The following is a 15,072-nucleotide window of genomic DNA, read 5'->3' on the forward strand; positions in this document are numbered from 1 at the left end:
TATTGTTTCATGCACCGAACACACACACAACAGAACAGAATTCATATTTCAGACACCCAAGATCTGAAGTAAACTCATAAATTCATGTTTAGATCTTTAACTTAAGATAGATTACACTCTTTCAATTTTTAAATACATTACAGCACTGTGATATCAAGTAACAAAAGACGTGTACATTAAATTACACAAATTATATAACCATGTAAATTAATGTGGAATGAAAGGAAGTATGTTTATATACACATTTGCATATTTATATGATAATATTTTCTGACTATTTCATTCATCAGAATTTTGGGTGGGTTCTCATAAATTCACTTTGCGCACAATGTGTTTTAAACCAGTGATATCAGTTCTTAAGCTTTACTATTCTTTAGCTAGAATACAATGTATAGTTCTTTCTTTTATGAATAATGAATTATTAATCTTTGAGTCTATGAAGTGTGAGTAACCAAATTATGGACCCACAAACAAACTTTGCAGTTCAAGGGGTTAAGTCTTGATTTGCTTATGAGAGGAGATATATTCAAAAATGTAGGTCTATGTGCATCACTGTCACACAAATGCACACACATATACTTGCACATACACTCTGAAGAATTTGCTGTGGTATGAAAGATGACACCAACTAGCACTGGCAGTGGAAGAGCAAAATGCTTCAATCTCCTATGAGGCCACTTCTTAAGACTCCATTCCAATGAAGAACAGACACACACATGCACATTGATATGAGAGGTGACGGTGGAAGGTCTTGTAATGTGACTTGTTGGCAAAGCCACTCCAACAGTCAAAGACTGCACCTGCCGTGGCCAGCAACTATCCATAGCAACACCCCAGAGAAATAACACTAATCTTACTGTATTCATATACACGCACAGCACAGCACTACAGAGACAAATTGCAGGTGGGATAAAAAATGCTATTCCAGCATTTAACGCTGTTAAAGTCATGTAAACCCTTGCATTTGTTTGGCAGAAGACAATATTTTGCCAAACTGGAAAGTTGTATATTTAATTTAGGTTTTAGGTACATTATAATATTAAAGTAATATGTTTAACTATATACATACCAACCAACCATAACATTATGGCCACCTCCTTGTTTCTACACTCACTGCCCAATCTCTCAGTTGCACTGACAATATAGCAGCACTTTGTAGTTCTACAATTACAGAATGTAGTCCATTTGTTGCTCTGCGCAATTTGTTCTTCCTTTTCACCCTGTTCTTCAATTGTCAGGACCCCAGCAGGACCACCACAGAGCAGATATGATTTGGGTGTTGGACCATTCTTAGAGCTGCAATGACAATGACGTGGCTGTGGTGTGTTATTGAGAATTGTAATGGTACAAATGGATCAGACACAGCAGTGCTGCTGGAGTTGTTAAACACGTCAGTGTTACTGCTGGACTGAAAAGAGTCTGCCAACCAAAAATATCCAGCCAACAGCTTCTAGTTGGCAGTGTCCATTGACTACTGATGAAAGACTAGAGGAAGACCAACATAAACTCTGCAGCAACAGATGATGACTTTACATCTTCAAGGTGAACCAATGAGGTAGGGGTGTCTAACAAAGTGGACAATGAGTGGAGACAGTGTTTAGCAACACATACATATACATACTCATATACATACATGAACACACACACACACACACACACACACACAAAATCATGTTCTAGTCTATCATACAGGTGTCTTTCAAGGCAAAATTACAGAAACATTTGCAGAAGAAACTTCCTCATTCTGTGGAAGAGGAATGTTTTTTCAAGTTAGAATTTCAGCTAAAAACAAAGAAACAGCCTGTGGGTGTTAGCTGCCCAAACCGGCTATCTGACCTCCACACTCTCGTTCACTTCGATGCCGCCATCATTGTCGTCATCCAGCTGCTTGTGAATGTGCCGCAGCGCCTCAAGGCTAAAGCGATCCGCTTCGTTCATGCAGGGAGGAATCACCATCAGACATGGGTCTGAAACAACAAGAGGAAAGGGCAGAATTACTTAAAAGCTATAAGTTTATTTGTGGTGTTCATTTCAAATGAGTGTATTTGTTACTAGGTTCCTGTCTACACTCAAGAACATTCAAGGTGTTTGCATGTGTGTATGAGTAGCTCTGTATGTGTTTGAAGTAGGATCCGATTTCAGCCATGAGCTTTGACAGGTCTTGACACGCTTATTAATTTGCAGCCTGTTGATATGGCAAATGGTGCTGGAATTTGATTGGATGACAGCCTGGTCTTATTTAAGAGGACATGATGTGAAGGAGGGCTCTTGGGGAAAACCTTTACCACATTTAACACAATGTTACTGGTAAAGAAACAAGAATAGGTGAAAGCATGCATCTGACTGTGAAAATCCAAAAAAGCATGAATTGCATTCAGCTCAGAAATCCTGTGTTACATCCCAGATAGCAGACACATTTGGGCCAAATCTGTCTCACTTTTGGCATTTGCAGCTCAGTTATGGCACTGGGAAGTATTGTGTGGGACAGACGTGGGCCAAATGAGTCAACACCATCATTAAAGGCATAATGTAGGCCACAAGAGAAATGCAGATGTGCCACATTTGGGCCAAACAGTCACTGACATCTGGGATGTGTTTTCCTGGTAAAAAAAATGACATGGGATATTGTTGTAAAAGAAATTAAAATATTAAAACTTTATTAACCTTGATCATGCTACAACTAACTGAGATAGAGAGCAAAGATGGAGTTATATTTCCAACTGAGAAAAACACCCTGTGAAAAGAGCAGGTGTACAACAAAAGTTTTTTTTCATTTTGCTTAAATTTGCATGTGTTTCCCTCTCACATAATGATATTTGCATAGAAAAAGTCCTTCCCTAGACAAATGCCCAATTATTTACAATACTATCACCTAGGCTAAAACACTATGTGGCTTGTTCATGAAGCAAGAGAGCATATGTCCAAAAAATAAAAAACAAAACAAAAAAAAAACCCACACAAATGACAACAACATATAAAATGTTTGAAACTGAAGTTTTGAAGTGACCTGAATCTAAAGTTACAAACAGGTAAAATAGGGATTTACAAAATATATAAATCTGGGTCATGAGATAAGACCCGTAAATCTGAATATAAGGTGACAAGAAAATCCAGTTAAAACTTTGGCAAAAGGAAATATAATAAGGTGATATAATAAAGTGCTTAAATATAAAAAAATATAGTTGGCAGTAGTAGATGCCAGAATTAAATCTGTAGTTATAAACTGTTTATATATCCCTCTAAACTGAACAGAGTCTAAGCATACGTAATATAAGTGTCTAAGTATTTTCATTGAGAAAATGCTGCAGAATACTTCGCAGTGGGTGAATATTGAGAGAAGAATGGATACAGTTGTTGCTTAGTCCAATATCTGCTCTCTGAGCAAGTCAGCGGCAGAGAGGGCCATGAAACAGGAAGTGACACTCATGGGAAGAAACGTCAAACAAAACCAAGCACCAAAACAGAGAGGGGAAAATAAGAGAACTAAAATTAGAACAGGGACTACTAAAAATAGTAACACATTTGTCAGGATGTGGTCTGCCTACGCTGAACAATGGTATAAATGACTGTGCAAACACATCCCCTGGCCATCAAACTTAGGCAAGAATGGATTTATTTGGGCCTGTAAATGAATGTAACGGTAATGAGTAACAGTAAACAAATGAATGTAAATGAAAATGTATTTATTTTGTTTTAAATGCTATTTGTCTACAGACTGTTTAAACAGATGCAGGTTGGTTTCAAAGAATGACTAAAATTCTTATGGTCTATGGGCTTAGTTTAACATCCTCAGTTTATCTTGACCATTACCTCAGCTGAGAGAAAGAGAGAATAAGAGAAAGAGAGAGAGAGAGAGAGAGAGAGAGAGAGAGAGAGAGAAAAGAGAGAGAGACTCAAAAAAACAAAAAACAAAAACAGATGGGAACAGTGAGACGATTTCCCCAAAATTGATGTATTCAAGATGTTGACTCATCGAACACAAATTAGATTATGGCGATTCTGTTTATCAACAGTCCTTAAAACACAAATACTCTGGAACACAGGGTCAAAGACTACAGGTCAGCACGTCTGCAACACAACACAACAAAATGTTCCAAACATTAAAATATATTCTGCAGCGAGTGTCATTAAATGAGGGCTCTTTTAAATGAAGAAGTGCTTTATAACACTTGACACCTACCTGTTCACCCATTCTCAAAACTCAGAACACAGCATTGCTAAAGCCAAGAGCAGGTGAAACAAAACACACGAAAGGATACATCCATAAGGTCAGATGTAGAATGTTATTTAGGAAGTGTTTGTGGTGACATCTGCTTAGCAATGCTAAAAAGATAGAGTTGCTTGTGGATTACTTTAGCATCTAGATTATTTTTACTTGCTTTAACGCATCAAGCTTCAAGAGTAGATATGTTGGCTTCAATTCTAGTGAAGACATAATATTCATTTTCATCTCTATACTGTTAGTACAGCGAAAAAGTAGGCTCCACTTGATTGCTAAACTTGTTATTCAATATTAAAAAGTTACTATTTAATTGCACCACATTTCTAATAACAAACTAGTCAGAATTACAGACATATTTACACTGTAGTTAACTCTTAGTAATGTTAGAGACCACCCTTGTTTATTCAGTTACTACAACTGAGCCCTAGTGAAAGTCTCTCAGATCTATATGCTTGCCAATTATTCCAGCTTCCAACACATCAACTTCAAGAACTGACATTTCACGTGTCATGTAATGTATCCCAGACCTTAATAGGTGCTCACAACGAAATAATCAAATGTTAAACCATTCGACTGTATATAATTCACTGGTTTTAATACTGAAAATATGGAAGGGTTAAGGAGGCAATAGCGTGCACAAACTTAAAGAATGGACTTAATAAATACTTATGGAAATAATTTAAAATCATATTGTTTTTGCAGATTCTGTGTACTTTTTCCTGTTATATACGTGTGTGTGTGTGTGTTTCCTGCCCCCCCCCCCCTCCCACCCCCCACCCCCCATTGCTGAAAAATATTACTTGTACTTAATGCATGTTTTATCTGAAAATAATTACACTTATTCACAGTATGTTTGTAATGAGAGTGGAGAATTGATGTGTGGGCATAACATGGGCTCTTGCAGTTTAACTATTTGCTTGTTTTGTTAGAACAGGATGTTTTGCTCCAATTAATCAGGAGACAAAAACCCTAATTGAGAGCTGTAATTTAGCCTGCTTTGTTTTTCAGCACAATAATAGAGTTGCAGTAAGATCATCAGTCACCAACCATTAGCACAAAACGCACACAAACTCACACTCAGTCACAGAGCAACATACATAGCAACACCTCAAAAGAGGCACAGTACATTTGTAGGATGCCACTCATACAGTTCTAGGAGCTCAGATTTCTGCCTCTTTTCTCCCTCCTCAAGTTCAGCCATGGGGCTCCAGACCATGCCACCCAACAATTTAAGCTAAATTAAGCTCAATGTAAAGAAGGTATTTACTGTATGGTATGCCTACTTCAGTTTCTTATTAGCTGCCTTGTAATATGACAGACTCTTGCTTGTGTTATCAGTTGACTGCATAAAAATGTAGCATAAATAAATATCAGCACATGGGCTCTGGAATATTAAAAAATAAAAACTCTGGTTAATACATACATTGTGTTGCTGTGTCCACAAATTCCTAATATGCACAGCAGAATCCATAAGTCAATAATGTTCAAAATGTTTAAGACTCCTCTGTCAACGTTTCATAGAATTTACCTGCATGAAGTTCAACAGCCAGGGTCTGCCATAGTATGGTGTACATTACAGCCCATAGCATGTGTACCTTGAACAACAGTTAAGGCAACATTAACCCTGAAATACATATACATATTTTGGAATAAAATATGCTTTCTTACAGAAAACTCTTTTTATAGATTTCCACACTTATTTCAGTATGGCAGCCAAAGTTAACTTTCTGCACTAATCTACTGAGATGCACAGTTAGACAGTGTTGGTGCTAGAAGAAAATGTCAACCATAAAAAAATTACAAACTTTCTGCTGTTTGCAACAAGCTAACCAAATAGGACTAATTTAGGTAGCTCAACCCATCTAATATAACAAGTAGTTTCTCCAAATTCAACAAAAAATACCATGGCCATGACAAATTTCGGCTTTAAGAATGCACTTCACTGTACTGTCAACTTCATGCAGATCACCTGTCTCCTCAGATAGAAGTGGGTGATAGCTTCCTCTTCCTGCCTTATTCAGAGTAGCCAGTGTCCTTTTCCAACTTTAAACTTGTAAACTACACTTTCAATTGTATTTCTAGTAAAAATCAGTGACTTGTATCATTTTTCTTGTTTGTGCAAGGCAATGATCGCTTTTCTTCACTTTCAAGATCGTGGTAAACATACTCTTGTTCCATATTTCTGGAATATGTTCCAGGCATCAAGCTTGGAATAACATAATATTTACATTTAAATATTTACTTTATTTTATCTTTATTTAATTATCTTACTTAATTATCTTAGGTGGCTAAGACTTCTGCACAGTACACTGTATATCCCTACAAAAGATCAGAATTTCATAGGACTCGACATATCCAATGCAAAATTCCATTAAAATGATTAATTAATAAGATTTAAACAGACAAAAATAAACCCTTGACCACTTAACAAACAAGCCAACACATTTTGTGAACAGGATCTTAGATGGGAATTATTGTATGTACAGTTAATATGCATGCGACAAAAAAACTGCCAGGTGTCTCTTTTTATTTGACAAATCCATTCTATTTTTTTAATATGCCTCTCAGTTCTGGTCATGTCATTTCCTGTTTTATTGTAATCCCTGATTTTTGATTTTGTGTCAACCCTTCAGGCTGGATGGGTTTTCTGGATCTGTTATACCTAGTAAAAATTAACTTTAGTCCCTGCTTTTATGCAAGGCCTGACATAACACCCAATTCTTCCCAAAATTATATTCTTGACACATGAATTTCCTTCCAGTGATTTTTTTTTAAATATAAGCCATGTAACAATAACATAGTCGTTGTGCCAGGCTACAAAGAAAAACTCTGCTGTGTTAGTCATTCCATTGATAGAATTAATGTTGTGGTTGATGAAATCCAAAAATCAAAATAAATAAATAAATATATAAATGAATAAATATCTGCTGCAGTTAATCCACTATCCAAAGAAACAAGCTCTAGATCTAAGCTCCAGAAATGCTCATTTGTTACTGATAACTAATTACTCTAGACAAATTACAAACTGAAAAAAATACTAGGAAAAACTAATGCATTTGTGTGGAATTCCAGCCACATGCATAATAGTTGTTAAACACTTCACCTCTTTTTCTCTGTTTCCAAAAAAGGCAGACTTTTGGACTCTGTTAGCAGGGTACCTCTAATCCATTGCTTATGATACAGCATAACTGAATGAGAACAAAATGGCCCAAAACCAATTTTAAAACTTGACAGGAACCACAAGCCAGAAACCCAAACTTCCAGAAAAGGAGAAGCAGCTAGCCTAGTGAGGACAGCAGGAATGTGGGGATCAGTGATGAACATGAGCTTCCCTCAGCTGACTGCCAGAGTGACAGAAACTTAGTTTAAGGTAGTTCAAAGGAAGAGAGAGAGAGAGAGAGAGAGAGAGAGAGAGAGAGAGAGAGAGAGAGAAAGAGAGAGAGAGAGAGAGAGAGAATAAACATATAATTAAAAATGTTTAATGAAGCTTGAAACTGCCCGTCATTAAATTCTGTACTGGCTTCCTCATACACTTCATATGTTTCCTGTTTACAAGCCATTTGTTCCTGTGATACTGAAACATGAGGTACACCATGCAAAAGCACAGAACCTCCTCCAGAACACAGACCCTGATTTTCAGGTTCTACACAGTTTTCTGGGGTTTTTTTTACAGCCCTCTGCATTTCAGCTTGAAAGAATCCCCATCTTAAGGGCCATTCTATCACTGCACTAGCTCTAGTTAAGTTAACTAGGTGAGCCTCTGGAGAAGTAACATTAAGCATAGTTTTCAGATTGGCCCAGAAATGATGGCAGAATTTCCTTCCAACCTGATAAATGGCAGATAAGGCTACAAGAAAATAAAGAACAAAATCTGCTTTGCACATCAGACTAAATGGATATTAACGGCTTTGTTTCTGTACTCTGCTAGTTTGTCCTGACTGTGATCAGTTTTCTTATATTTGTGTTAATAGATTTTACTAAGCTAATATAATTAGTTGTTAAATTACAATTTGTGTTGAAATACGTCAAACACTGAACAAATATGTATAAAACTGTAATAGGTTTTGTGAAAATGCTTTAATATTTTGATGATTTTTTTCCATAAACTGCCTGCTCTACTTTTATACACTAAAATTAAACCATAAAACTCGTCTCAGGTCAGGATAAAGCATCCAGGCTCAGCAACACCTGAGGGAGAAAAAGTGTAGCTGTTTCTACAGAGAAGCTGGAAAGAGGATGTTGTCTGCACTGTCTAAGTAAACAAGATCATTCCTCACCGAGTGTGGTTTATGAGAGACAAAATACCCTGTAGCTATGCCTCTCTTAACCCTAATAAAAATATAATAATTATCTATAAATTACAGCATACTGGATTTGTGCATTGCAGCAGACTAAAAGTCTGCAGTGTTACTAAATTTCACATTATAAAAAAGTGGGTCATTTCTTAAAGACATATTTTATCTAGAAGACCAAATACAACTCTCTGAATGTGGAGATCTATGCTGCTTTTGGAAAGGTGGGATAAAAAATGACAATGTTCAATACAGTGCACACTCACTTTTTGGTCGAAACAGACTTGTAAGCCTGCTACTGAAGGGGTTAAAGCAATCATAGACCAAGTGAAAATGTCACAAAAGAGGGCTTGTTCACCGGAGTGCTAGATTCAAAGCAGACACGACTTGTGGCCTTTAATGCAAATTCAAGATCAAGACTTTAATGGTGTTTGCAGAACCTTTCAAAAATTGGTCCAACCATTAGTGCAAAATAATGTGCATCAAAAAGATGTTAATGTGGGATTAAGTAAGCATCCAAATAATTTAACAGGATGGTGCTACATACATGGATATGTGCTACTATTTGTAATAAAGAAACAGGCCAGGGCCGTAGAACAACACACAACAAGAGCACTGGAGACTGCTGAAACATTACAATCATGCCTCACACTGGCTTCAAGCAGGCACCATTAACACCAACTGTGTGCCAAACTATACAACGTGTGAACATTTGTTTAAATACTTCAACACTTATTTCAAAAGGATGCCAATACCTGACCACAGTGCAAACTTCAAACGTGTTCAGTTGCCAGCTTTCATTATTGTACAGTGTATGCATAACTGCTGAACTTGAGTTCATATTCACAAATTTTCTTATGTTCTGTTTTACCTCCTAACGCCACTCAACCCCTGCAAAGAGTATAAACAAAAATTAACCTTGTCATTTATTACCATATAACATTACCACGTTCCATTATCTCTCAGAATGAAATTGCTGTTTTAAATTGCCTTAGAGATTAATAATATATAAAAATCCTTTGTTACATGTGAAAACAAACACACGAAACACACAAACAAAGAAATAAACTTCAGCTACACATAAGTTGTCTGGATACAGAGGAAAGCTATAGTGAGGCAAATACTTTCCAGCAGCCGGGATCAGCACAGTATACACCCTCCAACAATTGCTATAGGCAAAATGAGCAATCATCTATAAATGTGTTAATTGTTTTGACAGCACTGAATTGCAATGAAGTCAAAACAGGTTATATAGATGGTACTTACTGGGGAGGTATTGTACATCCTGAAGCTTTGCTAGTACTTAACAACCCCAGTTCTGGAAAAGTTGGAACACAAAAGTTTTTTTTGGAGTGAAACATACTCCAAAAGCTGGGACAGAAGCATGTCTACCACTTGGCCCCATGAAATTTCTTTAAATTATACTTTTTAATCATTTGGGAACTGAAGATATTATTTGTTGCAGGTTTGCAAGTAGGAATTTTGCCTATTCATGTTATTGACAAGGCTTGAGCTGCTCAACAGTCTGTAGTCACTGTTGTCTGTTTGCCCTCAAAAGGAGACAGATCTTGATGGCAGTCAGACCACTCAAGCACACACACACTGTCTACAAGGCCACAGGGTTGTAACTTGTGCAGAATGAGGCCTGGCATTGCCATGCTGAAATAGACATGGAGCTCCTGGGAAAAGACGTCATCTTGATGGCAGCATATGTTCCTCCAAAATACCAAGAGAAGCCTATTGTGTCCTTTAGTTGGTAACAGTCTGTCAGTCCCAACTGCTTCCTGGGCGCTGGGGATTGATGCCCACCATTCTGGGTGTTGGTTTATTGCCCCTAGTGCACTAGTACGTTCATGCGCGCCTGTGTGTGTGTGTGTGTGTGTGTTTTTACAACCACGGATGGGTTAAATGCAGAATGCTGTGTCACACACATTTACCAGCTGTTTCCTACCTTGGCCTTTATGCACAAAATTTCCCCTGACTCCCTAAATCTTTCAATGATATTATGAACTGTAGATAGTTAAAGACTTAAATTCTTTGTAATACTGTGCTGAGAAACAATCTTTCCAAAACTAACTGAAAATTCTCTTACAGCCTTTGGCACAAAATGAACACTTGTTTGTAAAACTGAGCCTAGGGTGAATGCTCCTTTTATACTCAGACTTGATTACCTCACCTTTTAGCAGTTAAGCGTTGTTTGAACAAACATTTCAGTCTTATTTTGTCACCGTTTTCATCTTCATTTTTCTGACATCACACTTTATTACTTTTTTAATATTTTACAATAAAACAGATTTTTTATTTATTTCTTATGAAGTGTCCCAAAATTTCACACTTTTATTTTGAAAACAGAAGGGGAAAATCTATTTCACTAAAACCTTGCACGGGGCTCCTGGATTATTTAACCACAATCAAGGAAATCAGATAAATTAGTCTCAAATCACTGGATCTTTTAAGTACAACATCTAATGATTTAAACATGTGTCTCTCCTCCACTGATTAGGCTGAACTTCCCCTGTAAGAGATGTAACTTCCTGACAGTCAGGAAATACCTCCTGTGTGGTCTGCCACTGCATCTACAGCAGTCGCCTCAGGGTGCTTCAGTAATTTTCTTGGGCCTGCAGGCCAAAAATCTGTCATGGACTGCTCCAAAGTACACTCAGGAATAAAGTGTAATTGATTTACAGTATTGTGCAAAAGTGAGAAACTACCACTCATTTATTATATTTACATTCAAAATAACCATTATGCACTAGTGCCAAGAAATAAAGCAATATTTATAATGCCAAAATATTATCCTTTATTGCATTTTAGTATGTTCAAATGATATAAATACCCTGTTTTTACTATTCCCTGGTGAAATACAAAAGTAAATCAGTAAATGCATCTGGCATCTGTAACAAACACAAAGTGATGGAGTAGCAAAATTTAGCACTGGCTGTAAATGTGTTTGTTCAGAGAATAACACAGTACCCAAAATTACAACGTACTGGTCCGACATAGTCTGAGGTTAAACCTTTTTAAAATGACCAGAATGTAATGGGCCAACTGAGCTCTCTTTGTTTAAGCAACATATGGCCACTCACTGGTCAAACTGGGTTAAGGATGCGTTTTTTTACAAATTAGTTAAAATCAAGCTGAAAAGTAGTTTTATATTGGTTAGGTATTTGTGATATTTTAAACTAAACATGGATTACAAAATGTATGAAGACAACAGAAAATGTTTTATATCAAACGAACAAGTGACAAATGTGTGTACTTTATAAAGTACATTTCATAAAGTTACAATGAAGGCAAAAAATAAAATAAAAACGCAAAGAATAAACTTGATTTATTCTTCATTTTATAAGAATCAATGTATTTATTCAGTCATTCATTTTCTATTACACCTTTGTAGGGTTCAGGGTCAAGGGGTCTGAATCCTACCCAGAATCACTAGGCGCAAGGCAGGAAAACACCCTGGACAGCCTGCCAATCCATTGCAGCACATACCACAAACTCATACATTCACTTACACAATCTTATGGATATTCAAATAACCAGTGCACCTACCAAGGGACCAAGGGACCTGTGTCATTTGTCACTCTGTACACCGCACCTAGAGTGACCTGTGGCAGGGTTCAAACCCTCAACTCCAGAATCTGAAACCTGGAGCTGTGTGACAGTGACACTACCAGACGAAGCACTGTGCCGTCCACTGGTGTTTCTGCCAGGTTATATTTTGTAATCATTTGTATAATTCTCCCACTACATTTTCTCAATTTAAATCCTCATTTTTATTCAATGTATATCCAATAGACCAACATCTTTCCTTTAAAAGGAAAAAAGTTAAGGTTAATAACAATGTGCATTCATGTACTATGGTCCTTGTTATTTCTTATTCTGTATTTGCTGACAATGGACTGGTAAAATTAAGCGATTCATCAAACAATACATAGTTTCACAGAGTCAGACAAGTGAGAGGACATAAGAGGTCATAATTTTAAAAAGTTAGACTGAAGATACTGACAACACACCTATTTTCTGGTCATATAAAAATGTTAGTAGCATAACAATGGATTAGCCTTGTGTCATGGCTTATAGTAAAGATCTTAGTAAGGTTTTACAGATAAAATGATTTCAGTGTGTCATTTATTATTATTATTATTATTATTATTATTATATTAACAGTATCGTTTTTTTCAAAAATCAGTTAAAAAATGATATAAAATGTAAGTATAGCTGACATTTTGAAATGAATGTCACTCAGCCAAGGATTTTAACTAAACCATGGTTCAGCAGAGGATTTGTTCCACAGAAGGCTGTGGTAAAGCACAACTCTTGGAAAACAACAATCCACTTGGAGCAGGCATTTTTTTCCCTGCTAAGACTGTATGTCTCTTAGTCCCAAATGAGGACGTGGCGTTTCAATACTAGTGTAACTAGGCTTTTTCCTGCCTATATCAATTTCTACAACTGAAAAAAGGCAGCACAGAAAAAAGCAAAAAAATTAAAAATAAAAATAAAACAAGAAGATTGATGCACAAAGCAGCCTAACACAGAGAAGTGGGAAAATGTTTGATTCCTCTGCCATGCAGCCTGATACTTAAGTGACACATAGTGCATCAAGAGACCACGACTGGCCTTCCCTCAATATTACATTTTCCCTAATGACATTTTCAATGGCTTTTGCAGTGACAGAAACTATTAGCCCAAATCTCTCACTCTCCTTTTAGTTATGCAAGGCCTAAGATTGGGGTGCACAGCCTTGCCATGTGAGACACAGAGAGCCAGAAAGAGAAATCTACACCCGTCACTCCTCCTGAGTTCTCGTTCTCGTTCTCTCTCGTTCTATCTCTCTCTCTCTCTCTCTCTCTCTCTCGGAAAGTCCCTGAAATAAGATGGTACAGCTATTCCTCTCATTCAAAATATTCCCTCCATCCCTCACGTGAATGGTAAGCATGCCCCTTGAACTTTTAATTTAAAGTGCTTGAGGGGTTAAGCTTGGTGATGGTCCATGCTCAGAGAATGCTGTAAGAGTGCAATGGTTACACCACATACAGTACATGGCCAAATGTTAGCAGACACCTTCTGATCCAACAGGTAGTTTGTTCTCCTTTTGCTGCCATCGCATTTGTGTGTTATATTTTAACCGAATATTTCTGAGAGGATTTGATTGCATTCAGACAATATGTGGGCTAAACAAACCTGAATCACAAACACAATTCATCCTAAAGATATTGGATGGTGCTTTATTACTCCTTAAATTGAGTTCTAAGTGTTCTAAGCTCCACATTTTTTAAGGTGGAATATTGTGTTTGAAAGAAAAAAAAAACACTGTTGTTTGTATGTGGTTTAACTTCTCTGTATGTTTTTGTTCAATGTTTGAGTCTGTAACTCGAGTTGTTAAGTTTTTTAGCACTTTCGGGAATGCCGTTAGCTGTCTCCAGGGTTTAAAGAAACAGCAAAAATAAGTCAATGTTACCCACCCATAAAGCAGGAGTAGAGCAATCCTCGTTTCAGTTTGTGCTTTTCAACATTTGCTGTTCTCTCCGTTGTCTAAAAAACTCCAGATGCCACTGCCATGAGGAGAGAGAGAGAGAAAATCTAGCATACTGGACAGAGACTGTTTGTCTTTTGACTCATTTACAGACACTTTGTAAACACATTAAACTGGTTTTGAGCACACAAACAGGCTGGAGAGCAGCAAATGGCGAGGTAACGTCTGAATTTTATAAAAAGTGCTTTCTGATTACAATTGTGAACTAGGCTTTTAAAGGTTCATAGTTTTTGTTTTGTTTTAAGGTGGTTGCACCTTAGGCGTGTGCAGCCAAAGTGAAGGCACTGTGGCTGAAACGGCTGGGTGTGTACCATGAGAAATATGAAACAATATGCACAGTCTGCATGGTGGTGAAAGGTTTTTTTTTCAGATATTGCACAATAAAAGAGTAACAAGAATTCATGAACTGCACTAATAAAATCATAAACATGGACCGCAACGGCGATGGCTCAAAGCTAGCAAATGACAGAAAAAAGCTATTTAGATTTTTTACTTGACAATGAGAGCCTAGATGTTATTATTAAAGACATCTATATTGTTTTGTGTGTGCACATGCACACTGGACCAACTTTTAATGTATTGATTGTTCGAATAGATTTGTTTTTTCTATATTACGCAGTGTGTATATTGTGCGTGTGATGTGTGTGTGTTTACACTGAGGCTTTTCTTTGTTCCTTGTTGGTACTGTGCTGGCAGGAGAAGTATGTGGTCACTAGGAACAGTGACATGAGAAGTATGAACATGAAGCAATGCGGTCATTCCGCCACTAGGATGCGCGTTCCATGCCACATCCACGTTAACTACGAACCGGCCTTTAGATCCACTGCTGCACAGCTCAGTGCTATCCTTCCTTTAACTGAGAGCTAGCACCAAGTTTCAGAAACTTTATTATATGACAGGTATTCCTTTACAATTGACGGTAAAATACTCTAAACATATAACTGTTTGACAATGTTTATCATAAATGATATTTTCTAAAATTCATTTCATGTGTCATTTAAACACAGCTTGTCAGAAGG

The 15,072-nt window shown here is 37.0% G+C and overlaps 1 protein-coding gene across 1 annotated transcript in view; it reads right to left on the minus strand.

Annotated features, from left to right (window-relative positions):
* Positions 1–15,072, minus strand: part of stim2b (stromal interaction molecule 2b) — a 40,724-nt gene that overhangs the window by 11,546 nt on the left and 14,106 nt on the right. The window contains exon 2 of the mRNA XM_066681674.1: positions 1,837–1,967. Coding sequence (XP_066537771.1) covers positions 1,837–1,967 — 131 coding nt within the window. The remainder of the gene's footprint in view (positions 1–1,836; positions 1,968–15,072) is intronic.

This window comes from Hoplias malabaricus, chromosome 9 (assembly GCF_029633855.1).
Source record: "Hoplias malabaricus isolate fHopMal1 chromosome 9, fHopMal1.hap1, whole genome shotgun sequence".
NCBI classification, from domain to species: Eukaryota; Metazoa; Chordata; class Actinopteri; order Characiformes; family Erythrinidae; genus Hoplias; species Hoplias malabaricus.